Here is an 11,425-nt window from a genome sequence, read left to right as displayed (position 1 = left end):
CCCAGCCCAGGGGCGTGGCGGCCCGGGACCCGCCCGCTGCTCTCTGGGACTTGTAGTCCTCCAATAGGCTCTTTGTAGCTCTGCGTTTCGGGCGTCGAACTCCATCTCCCGGGAGGCATTGCAGTTAGCCGGCCCGCTCCCGCCCCGCCCCCACCAGAGCTCAGGCCGGCTGGCCTTAAAGGGGACGCAGCGTGAGTGGCGGTTCGCAGGGTGGCCCCCGCTGGGCTCCGCCCCTTTTCCCGCACCTCGCCCCTCCCCCCAACTTCGCCCCGCAGCCCTGTGGCTACGCAGCTGAGTCGAGCTCCCCAGTTACAGACTTGTGCAGGGCCGGGTGGAGAGGTTGGGCTTTGCAGTGGAAGCAGCATCCCTGCTGTCTGGGACTTGGCGGAGGGCGTCCCCACTCCGGGGGAAGCCAAGGACCCGCCCTGACCTCGCCTGGCCCAGCCTGGCTCCTTCCCGGCCAGAGCTCCCCTCCTTAGGAGCTGACTCCTGAGGCCGGGGCCACCAGGCTTCCGAAGGTAAGGGGACTGGGGCGTGTATGAGGGTTGGGGGAGGGAGTGTCTGAACCATCCTTTTGATGGTTCGAGAGCCCGGACACGCGCGTGGGGCTCTGAGAATCCGGGGCTGGGAGGCGGGAGGTCTGGGTGCATAGTGGGCCTGGCTGTGTGACCTTGGGCGAGTAGCTACCCCTCTCTGGGCCTCCATCTCCTTCATCAATTGTGTACATAGAGACCCCGCCCCTGCCCCCGCCCCCCTCAGGGTTGAGGGCACCGGCGCCCAATATATCATGAAGCTCACCGGCCTTTCGTGGGATCCGCAGACCCAGTCTGGGCTGGGAGCAGGTGCAGTGGTATAACTGGAGGGGGTGGGGTGGGGCCGAGGTGGGTTACAAACTGGGGGCGCCCGAGAGGCCACCTGCGCTTGGAATGGGCTCTGCTATTCTCTGCATTCTTGGCCAGGGCGTACTCCAGCTACAAGAAGCCTTGCGCACGGGAGACCCCGGATATGTCAGCCTGGTGCCCGCCCTTCCAGAAAGCCTGGGGTGGGGTGGGGATGGGGGCGCGGCCACCAGAAGTGTGTGAGGGGTGGCCCCCATTGCTTATGTGTTTCTGAGAAGGGAATATATCCCACCTCCTTCCCTTCTCTTCCTCAGTTCCCCTTCAGTAAAATCGTAGGTGGTTTTTACTGATAACCTCTCCCCACCTCATTTTTTCCCCTCCTTTCTTTCGGGGTGACAGTTTGGTGGCCCAAATGAAGGTCTCCCGGTAGTATGGCAAGGGAATCCTTCCCAGGGCTGCCTTGCATAGAAGTTCAGTTAAAAATCCAGAGAGGAATGCTGCTGTCCAGAGGCCTGAGGGACCAGGGATGGAGAGCTTCTGGGTGTCAGGAAGGACAGCTTGGTGCTCCCGTCTCCCCCTCCCACAGGCAGCTCCAGCACCCAGGGGAGCCAAAGGAGGGAGACTGGGTCTGAGGGTCAAAGAGGAAAGGAAATGCGCTTCTCAGTGCTGGGCTGCTGGGCCGGGGGTGAGGGTGAGTAGGGGGGGGTGGGTTGCTGTGCTCCGGCATCTGAAGAGATTGAGTGAGACCTTGAAGCACCCTTCCGTGTCCCAGGAGATTCTGTGAGCTTTCTACCTGAGAGTTAACCAGGAACAGTCTTCTTTGTTTGTTTTCTTTTTCTTCAGCTCTGGTTGTTGGAGTCATTTCTAGAATGGCCCATCCAGTGACCTCTGTAGGGGCTCTCTTGGCTGAGGTTTTCAGATTCTCAGGGTTGTGGATATGCACGACTGGACCTGACCAGGGGGCGGTGAATGGACCGAGGGTCAGGCCTGTCCCTGGAAGGAGCTTTTCTAGCGACATCCTTGGTTTTATCTCATCTTGCTGTCATGTCTCTCGGTCACTTGGCACTCCTTCACCTCTGTGCCCGGTCCTGTGCTGGACACTGGGCACAGACAGGGGAATTGGACCTACTTCCTCCCCAAAGAGATCCCCACCTGGTGGGGGAGATGGATATAAAATCAATCTGGTTCCACTGCTGAAGGATGAGAGAAGTGAAGACGGCCTTGGGAGGCCAAAGCCCAGAGACTTGAGTTGCAGGGGGATTTGGAAAGGCTTCCCAGAGGAGGGGTCATGTGACCCAGGTATTGAAAAATGAGTCAGAATTTGCCGGGAGAGAAAAGAGGATGTTTTCTCTTTCCCAGCAGAGAAAACATCCCCAAAGTGTTGAGCAGGAAAAAGCCCACTGCCCAAATTCCTGTAGACTCACCACCACCAAATGGAGTTTGTCAAGTTCATCTCTAACCCTGCCCCATATTAGCTTAGTGTCACAGAAAAGACTTGAAAGACAGGCTCAGGAGTTTGGACTTTACCTTGAAGGGACTGGGGAAGCCTTGAGGGTTCTAAGCAGGGACATGGCAGGATGGAGTTTATTATCTAATGAGGTTGCTTTGCCAACATTTGCAGGGTGAGTGGGAGAGACCGGGGAGGGATGGGGAAGTCTGAGCTGGGGCCCGGGGAGAGAGTGAGGCAGGGCATTGTGCACACAGGCACACACACAGGGTGCTTTGGGGTTGATGAGTGATGGACAGTGGGTACATTCAGTCTCTATCATGCAGGAACAGAGACTGTCAATACACCGTGGAAAGGCAGAGGGTCACTTAAGAAGGACAGTTAAAGGGACCTGGGCTTTCCAGGGGAGGGGTCATGATTTTCTTCTCATGTGCTTTCCCACTTCCTGGAGCAGGCTGGATGTTGCTGGGACTCCCAGGCTGCCCATACAAGCCAAGGGTGTGGGGAGGAGCCACAGCACTGGCTGGGAAAGGCTAAGGAGTGAGCAGGTGGTCATCTTCCATTTGGGGCTTCATAGACTCCAAGAGGTGGAAAAACACCAGCCTTGATGGTTGTGGCCACAATGGGGGTAGTAGCTGGACTAGATCTGAAACCTGGACTCTGTACTCCTACAGGACACATGCCTCTAGTGGAGGTTGGATTGGGGAAGGGAAAACGGGGATTGGTTAAGAGGCTACTGCACTAGTCCAGGCAAGAGGTAAAAAGGAGCTGATATTGGGCGGGGCTGGAGCTCAGGAGAAAGAATGGAAATGATGAGTTGGCAGTGAGGGTTAATGGATGAAATTCCTTCCAGAATCAGCTGGATCAGGAGTATGTGTCTCCTTTGTCTCCAGACAGTATCAGTTTTGCTTCTCAGTGCAGATGTCCCAAGAATAGGCTCTTATTTTTTCTTATCTATTATCCAGCCCTTGGGGCTTCCCTAGTGGCTCAGATGGTAAAAGAGTCTGTCTGCAATGCAGGAGACCCAGGCTTGATCCCTGGGTTGGGAAGATCCCTTGGAGAAGGAAATGGCAACCCACTCTTGCCTGGAGAATTCCATGGATGGAGAAGCCTGGCAGGCTACAGTCCATGAGGTCACAAAGAGTTGGACACGACTGAGTGGCTAACACTGTACCTAGCCCTTGATGTGCCTTGTGACTTGAGGGATCTCATTTCCCTGACCAGGGGCTGAACCGAGGCCATGGCAGTGAAAGCGCCGAATCCTAACCACTAGCCAACCAGGGAACTCCCTGCCCTCTCAGCCTCATCAGCGGTAGGCTCAGAATGGTCCCCATTTCCAGATGAGAAGGCTGAGGAGTCTCAGGAGGGACTCACCCAGGGTCACCTGGTGATTCTAAGGCAGAGAACCCGAGTCTTCTACTCTGACTCAGGCTTTTCTGGGGGAGGGCACAGCTGCTGTTTGCTGCTGCATTTGGCATGGGGCAGGTGCCTCTAGGGTCAGAGCCAGCGTTGACAGGGTGTGTCCTCCTCCAGAGCCTAGAAGGAAGGTAGTTCCCCACCCTCCCCGTGGCCCCCCCACACACCGAGGAGCACTGGCAGTCTGCTTCCTCCTCCCCAAGGGCGGCCGAGTGCAGGTTCTAATCCCACCCTGCCAAGGCGCGTCTTTGTCCCTTGTTGGTTCTCAGCTTCCCCACCCGTGCCGTGGGGAGAGCAGGCATTATTCTACCTCCCTTCTGTGGCCTGGGATGGGTCAGGTGAGGTCCATGCCTCTAAAAACCCCGTTGCATGAATGCATCCAAGATATTCCTGAGTGGGTTCGTTGGTGACCATGGTGACAGCTGACCTCAGAGTGCCTGTGTGGGAGTGGGGGCGGATAGGCAGAGCTTGCCAGAGTGGTTAGGCCATGGACTGCACAGAGGCTGCACAGCTGGCCTTGGAGATCACACGCTCGTAGAATGGCTCCACTGACCAAGCTCCCAGCTGCCAGGCATGTATCATGTATTATGAGGCAGGTATCAAGTAGAACAGTAGGAAATTGCCAGCCTCTGATCCCTCGCTTTTTATCCCCATTTTACAGAAAAGAGGCTCATGCTATTATGTGGTCAAGGTCACACAATGAGTTGCAGGACTAAATGGGATTTATTCCAGGTCACACTTGAATGCAGGACTCCTCGTTCCTAATTTGATTTTCTTTCTACTTCCAGAGCCTTCCTTAGCGCCAGAACTCTATTTATGCCTGCCCCAGGTCTTTTTCCTCCACACATGATGTTAATATCTCATTGATTAGAATTTCTCCTTGGTTGCCTGAACACCAGGGTTTCTCGGCATTTTGGGTTGAAAGTATTAAGTCCACTAGTCTGGAGGGTAGGGGTTTGAGGGATGGTCTGCAAGGGACTGCTCAGGAAGGAGAGGACCAGGGCTGAATGCAGATTCATTTTTAAAGACACTTTTAAAGGCCTTTTGAGAGCACGCCTTACTTACATTGACACTCCACCAATGCATCTGTCTCCACCACCGGACTGGAATCTCCTAAGGGCGAGGACTTTGCTTCTAAAGCAAAAAGCATTGACACTTTTTGAGCACTTTCTTGTGCCCAGCACCATGCTAAGGCCTTTATATTTGTCTTCACAACAGCCCTACAGGGTGGAAATAGAGGCTCAGAGAGCCTCTATCATTCTGGATGGTAAGCAGAATGGATCCCGGATGACTCTCAAAGAATAGAGTCTAACACCATTCCAGACTTGGGGGATATGAACTTGTACTAAATGATCAGGTGATTCTGAAGCAGCGAGGCCAGCATTCAGGAACCGCTATCTGTGCCCTAGCTACACCCTCTAACTGCAGTAAACTCCTCAGGGGCACCTACTCTGCAGTGACTGGTCCCTACCTGGAGGAGCTCACAGTCTGGTGAGAGAGAGAGAGAGAAATGAGTCCATTACATTGTAACACTTGTAGTAATGGAGGTTTGGTCTCAGTGGAGAGCTAGGACAGAGAAGGGAGTGTCTCCATAGGGCCTGGCACATAGTTGGGGGTCCCACAGTATCTGTGGTTTTGAATAAAAGTTTCTGGCCCATCATCTATGAAATTTCTGGCATGTCTTCACACCTACTCCAGGTCTTAAGAGAGTAGTTTTTACTGATCCAATAAGTTTAATTAAACAATTACCATATACTGACCCTTATACTGGGTCCTGCCCAGTATGGGATTAAACAAAAGAAGCAAAGAAATGATCCTGCCTTTTAGGACCTGAACCTGTGGGAACCAGCATGAGAGTCAGGAATCAAAGTGGGTCAGTTTAGGATGAAGTCTTCCAGAAAACAGCTCAAATGGAGAAGGGCAGAGATTTGGCTCAGAGGAATAAGGAATAACTCTCAACACACACTGCATCTGCTCATTCAGCAGATCCCTACTGTGTGCCAGGCACTGTGCTAGGTACTGGGGATACTGTGGTGAACAAAACCTGACTTGGTTCCTGCCCTCAGGAACCTATATATTAATATAGTGCAGGAGGATGACCCCAACCAAGAAATCATGATTAGTACTCTATAGGAGGATAGGATGCTGTGAAACTGTTAACAGGGGTGTTTGACCCATACAAGGACGTCAGGCAGGCCCTCTGTGAGGAAGAAGTTGGAGCTGAGGTTTGTAGTGTTAGCCAACCAGGGAGGGGACAAGCAAGTGCAAGCGCCCAGTGGCAGGGAGGATACAGTGAGCCCCAAAGTGAGGGGCTGATGTAGGCTGAGGCTCGGGAGGTGACAGGCCCCCAACTGTGCAGGGCTGAGCACAGAGACAAGGTGCTCTGCCTTGGTGGAGGAGATTCAAATCCATACAACCCGGCACTGTGTGATCCCAGCTACAGTGGACGAAGTGGCCAATGGAGGTGACCAATGGAGAAATCCAGTTGAGGGGTGAATTCAAGCCTGGAGGTCCAGGGAGTTCTAATTAAGGTCTGGGTGTTTTAAGTGGGCTTTAGAGGAAAAACAGGACTTTGCCTGGTTGTATGAATATGTGTTCATGGTGGAGGTCTTGGGAGATAGGATGTTTCAGGTGAAAGGCACGGTGAAGGCGAAAGGCACGGTGAACACAAAGAGGAAAAGGGTAGGTCATTTGAGAAAGAGCAAGAAGCTGACTGGGGGCAGAATAAAGTGTGCAGGGATCTCTGGAAGCCCTGTCAGCCCTCCCTTCCTGGAGGAGTGATTTGTGTGTGCGCACAGCTCATCTTCCCGCAGGACATGACTTGGTCAGGGCTCTGGACAGCAGCTTCTAGATCCAGCTCTTACCTGCCTTGCCGAGAATGGACTAGGTGGTCAGGGAGGCCCCGGGGTGGAGTTGGGAATGGGTAGGGGAGAGGCAAAGGGGCGGAGCAAACGGGAAGACTCAGATGTTGCCTTTGTGAGATGCATCAGCAATAATTACAATCCACTGGGGCTTATTTATGTGCCAGGCATTGTGCTTTTACCTCATTAGGATACCTCCCAGGGACGAACGCATCGTTGCCCCATTACACGGATGGGGAGCTGGGGTCCAGAAAGGTTGAGCTGCTCGCCCCGAAGTCTCAGCACGCAGGAGACCACGTGGCGGGGGGAGGGGGGGGCGTGGAGCTCGGTCCTGTCGGGCAGATTGTGACCCTGCTCCCTGTCCCCCACAGCCTGGTCACCATGGACAAGATCCTGGAGGCCGTGGTGACATCATCATACCCAGCGAGCGTGAAGCAAGGGCTCGTGCGGCGCGTGCTGGAGGCGGCGCGGCAGCCGCTGGAGCGCGAGCAGTGCCTGGCGCTGCTGGCGCTGGGTACGCGCCTCTACGTGAGCGGCGCCGACGAGCTGCCCCGCCGCGTGGGCTGCCAGCTGCTGCACGTGGCCGGCCGCCACCACCCGGAGGTCTTCGCCGAGTTTTTCAGCGCGCGCCGCGTGCTGCGCCTCCTCCAGGGAGGCGCCGGGCCGCCGAGCGCCCGCGCGCTGGCCTGCGTGCAGCTCTGTCTGCAACTGCTGCCCGAGGGGCCCGGGGCCGACGAGGTGTTTGCGCTGCTGCGGCGCGAGGTGCTGCGCACGGTGTGCGAGCGCCCGGGCCCCGCGGTCTGCGCGCAGGTGGCGCGGCTGCTGGCACGGCACCCACGCTGCGTCCCCGACGGCCCTCACCGCCTGCTCTTCTGCCAGCAGCTTGTGCGCTGCCTCGGCCGCTTTCGATGCCCGGCCGAGGGCGAGGAGGGCGCCGTGGAGTTCCTGGAGCAGGCCCAGCAAGTGAGCGGGCTCCTGGCGCAGCTGTGGCGCGCGCAGCCCGCCGCCATCCTGCCCTGCCTCAAGGAGCTGTTCGCCGTTATCTCCTGCACAGGTGCGTGTGCCCTGGGGCCGCAGTGGGGCCCGTGTGTGCAGTCTTCTGCGTGGCGCGCCCGCTTGGTGGTGTGGTGTATGCACGCTAGTGCACAGGGGTGTGTGGGGGGATGTGCTTTTACTTAGCAGGCCCCTCCTGAGCTCCTGCGGGTGGAGGTGGGGGCTCAGATCCTGTGGTCCACTCCTCTAGAGGGCCAGGAGGAGTTGGGGGAGGGGGATGAGTGAGTCAACAGGAAGCGGGGATGGTCATCATGCTCTGTGGGTCAGGTGAGTTTCCAAGTGATGATTTTTGAGGCTGGCCTTGAGAGCTGGGCAGCGCCAGGCAGCAATAGGGTGCTCAGGGCAGGCAGAGGGGTAGATCCAGAGACATGATGGAGCCTGTACCTGTCAACTGTGAATTGTAAATCTTGGCCCTGTTGACACCTGTGGAAATTGGACTGTAGTTTAAATGGCTAAAATAAAATTTGTGCCTTCCCTGATTATAGGGTTGTTCATGGGAAAGGAAGGGAATGCACCTGGCTTGGAGGAACCAGGGCTGGGTGTGTAAGGACCTAGGTCTTTCATACAATTGGACAACAAATTTTGATGACTAATTTTTTTTTTTTTTAATGTCTATTCAGTTCACCTGGAATGTCCTTCCTCCCCTCAAGTTACATTGCCCTCTTTCCTGTTCTTTCCAGCTCCACTGTTACTATCTAAGGGCCTTGCCTATACAGGCGTAGTTAGGGGTTAGTACTTTTTTCTTTGCTCAGCTCAGGGCCAGAGCAGTGCCAGTGAAGGTCTGTTGAGTGAATGAGCTAAGGTGAGATAGAGGCTGGGATGCTGTAGGAGGCGAGGAGGTGGCCCCAGTGTGCTCTTTGCAGAGGGCCCCTAGTTCCTTGGCAGCATGAAGGACATGGGGTGCTAGGGGAGGGGTGGGGCCCATTTGTCCTCTAAGCTCAGCCCCGGCCCCTGTTCCAGAGGAGGAGCCACCGTCTAGCGCCCTTGCCAGTGTGGTCCAACACCTCCCGTTGGAGCTCATGGATGGTGTCGTCCGGAACCTCAGCAATGATGACAGTGTGACGGACTCCCAGATGCTGACCGCCATCAGCAGGTGGGCTGAGAGACAAGTGGTGGTCAGGTCTCTCTCTGTGTCCCAGAAGCCCCTTCCACTGGGTGGGATTGCTGGGTTAGATTTAGTGTCAGAGGGCCCAGGCCCTCATGCTTGTTCAGTCCATCCATCCTTTGAGCCCTTCCTGTGCCTGGCCCAGGGCTGGATGTGGGAGACACACAGAGAGCTTTGCTCTAGTGATGCTCTCAGGCTGTCTACCAACTCTGTGACCCTAGACCAGTCAGCGGACTCTCTGAGCTTCAGTTGTCCCATCTGTAATAGCAGAGGTAGTATAAAAAGTTGTCAGGCTCCCATGGGGTCAATGATAGGAGATAAAAAGTACTTTATGAAGTGCTTTCTGAGTTTGGCAAGTATGGTAAACAGAGTTTGGGTACTTTTCAGCTCACAGAGCTCTTGCACATCCCCCACCTCATATGAACATCATCACACCTGTGATCTAGCCACACCTGCCTGGCCAGTGACCTCAGAATATGACACCTACCCTCCTGCCTGCAGGCCTTTGGCTCTGCAGACTCCATCCGCCTGGCATCCCCCCTCCCCTACCATTCTTTCCATTCCTGTGTGCAGATCCACTGTCTCCTCCATTGGGCCTTCCCGGATTCCTTGTCTTTAGTGGGTGAGAGAGTGGGCTCTAGAAGTAAACTGCCTGAGTTCAAGTCTTGGCTCTCCCACTTCTTGCTTGTGTGATTCTGGGCAAGTTACTCAACCCCTCTCTGCCTCAGCATCCTCATGTGTAATTTGTAGTATAATTGGGCCCATCTTACAGGGTTGTTGTGAGGGTTGAATTAGGTAAGATGAGATGTTACATGGTGCCTAGAATAGTGCCGTGGTAGCTGTTACTACCATATTTACTACTTCTTTGTAGCAGGAGCTACCAAGTATAAAAATAATGATATTAGTGCTTTTTTTCCCAAGTACCTACTGTGTGGCAGCTTCATGGTCCGTGCATGCAGGTGTTATCTTGTGGGGGGGTCACAGGGGTTAATACACGTAAGGCAGAGCAGTGCCTGTTGCGGAATGAATAAATGTTATCGGTTAGCCATTGTTATCTCTTAATCCATACAACAACCCTGTGAGGTAGGTGTCGTCTCTATTTGACAGAGGAAGAAACTGAGGCTAAAGAGAGTAAGTGACTTGCTCCAGGTCACGAACGAAGGTTTGCTGGAGCCAGAGCTTCTGGCCTCGGGGCAGTACTTCTCCTGCCGTTGGGCCCCACAGTCCAGGCAGAGGTAGCTGAAAGCCCTGCTCTGCTACTGCAGCGCAGTGTGTGTGGGGGGAGGTTTGGGGCGTTGAGAGGGCCTGGCTTCCCTCCTGCCGGGCTGGGAGCCCCAGTCTCTGCCGGGTGCCTGTGCTTGGCTTGTTTATAGTCCCCAGGGTGTCCTGTTCATCCCCCAGATCCCAGGGCTGCCCTGTGTAGGTGTGAGTCAGTGTGAGGGGATCTCAGGTCAGTATGGCTGGTCCCTGGGCTGCCCGCTCCCAGGCATTTGGGACTCCCTGGTCCTTGTGTCGCTGTCACTCCCCTCACCAGGATGATCGACTGGGTGTCCTGGCCCCTGGGGAAGAATATTGACAAGTGGATCATTGCACTGCTGAAGGGTCTGGCCGCTGTTAAGAAGTTCAGCATCTTGATCGAGGTTTCACTCGCCAAAATTGAGAAGGTTGGTGGGCCCCTGTCCTAGCCCTGGCCTCTGGCCTTTCCCGCTAGTCTCTTGCCAGGGGCAGTGCAGGTCTGGGAGGCAGAGCACTGAGGCTCCCACCCAAGCTCACTGTGACCTGGGACAATTCACTGCTTTCCTCTGGGCCTCAGGTTTCCCCCATTCATTCCTCTGACTCTTCATTCAAGTGTGTGCATCTGTCACTTTTGGTGCATCCATCCATCAGATATCTGACCGTCTTGCTGTCCATTTCACCAGCTGTCCATCCACCCAAGTCTGTGAGCACCTCTGTGTTCTGGCTCCCTCATGGGTCTGCTGCTTTGACTCCGGTGTCTCTGGCCCCCTTTCAGGCCTGTGCCTACACTTGGCCCTGGGTGGCCCAGGTCTGTGGGACTCCTGACCAGGTTTTTTTTTCCAGGTTTTCTCCAAGCTTCTGTATCCCATTGTCCGGGGCGCCGCCTTGTCCGTCCTCAAGTACATGCTTCTGACCTTCCAGCACTCCCATGAGGCCTTCCACCTGGTAAGGACACCTGCATGTTGCCCTGAGGATGGGTGGGTGGCCCTGCATCCCCCAGTGGTCTGGCTAGAGGCCAGACGTGTTGTCTCTGTTGGGGCTTAAGGGGTTGGAGCTTGAAGGCTAAGACCTCCCAGTCCTGGATGTTAGCACTGGAAGAGACTTGAGATCCAATTTTACAGATAGAAAACTGAGGTCAGAGAATGCATGTGACGCTCCCCCTGGGCCCTGAGTACCGGCCTAAAATGAACGGCAGCAGTGTTTCTTGGGTGCCAGCTGTGTGGCAGGCACAGTGCTAAAGACATTACACATGTTCATTCATTTTACTCCCAGAGTAGCCCCAAGACAGGTTTTTGTCATTTTCCCCATTTTTCAACTGAAGAAACTGCAGATTAGGGAGATTAGATGGCATGTTGCAGGCACACTGCTGGTGAGTGGTACAGGGAAGATTCCAGCTGAGTTGGTTTCACTGAGTTGGTCTGACCCAGTGTAGGTCAGGAGTCCATCAGGAGTCCAGTCTAAACCCTGC

At 55.0% G+C, this 11,425-nt stretch overlaps 1 protein-coding gene across 1 annotated transcript in view; it reads left to right on the top strand.

The window, feature by feature from the left end:
• Positions 1-193: 193 nt before the first annotated feature.
• Positions 194-11,425, top strand: part of USP35 (ubiquitin specific peptidase 35) — a 63,307-nt gene continuing 52,075 nt past the window's right edge. The window contains exons 1-5 of the mRNA XM_070365093.1: positions 194-518; positions 6,935-7,617; positions 8,577-8,709; positions 10,256-10,385; positions 10,801-10,902. Coding sequence (XP_070221194.1) covers positions 6,945-7,617; positions 8,577-8,709; positions 10,256-10,385; positions 10,801-10,902 — 1,038 coding nt within the window. The 5' untranslated portion in view covers positions 194-518; positions 6,935-6,944. The remainder of the gene's footprint in view (positions 519-6,934; positions 7,618-8,576; positions 8,710-10,255; positions 10,386-10,800; positions 10,903-11,425) is intronic.

Source organism: Bos mutus, chromosome 29, assembly GCF_027580195.1.
Source record: "Bos mutus isolate GX-2022 chromosome 29, NWIPB_WYAK_1.1, whole genome shotgun sequence".
Lineage (NCBI taxonomy): Eukaryota > Metazoa > Chordata > Mammalia > Artiodactyla > Bovidae > Bos > Bos mutus.
This window is presented reverse-complemented; position numbering and strand designations above follow the sequence as displayed.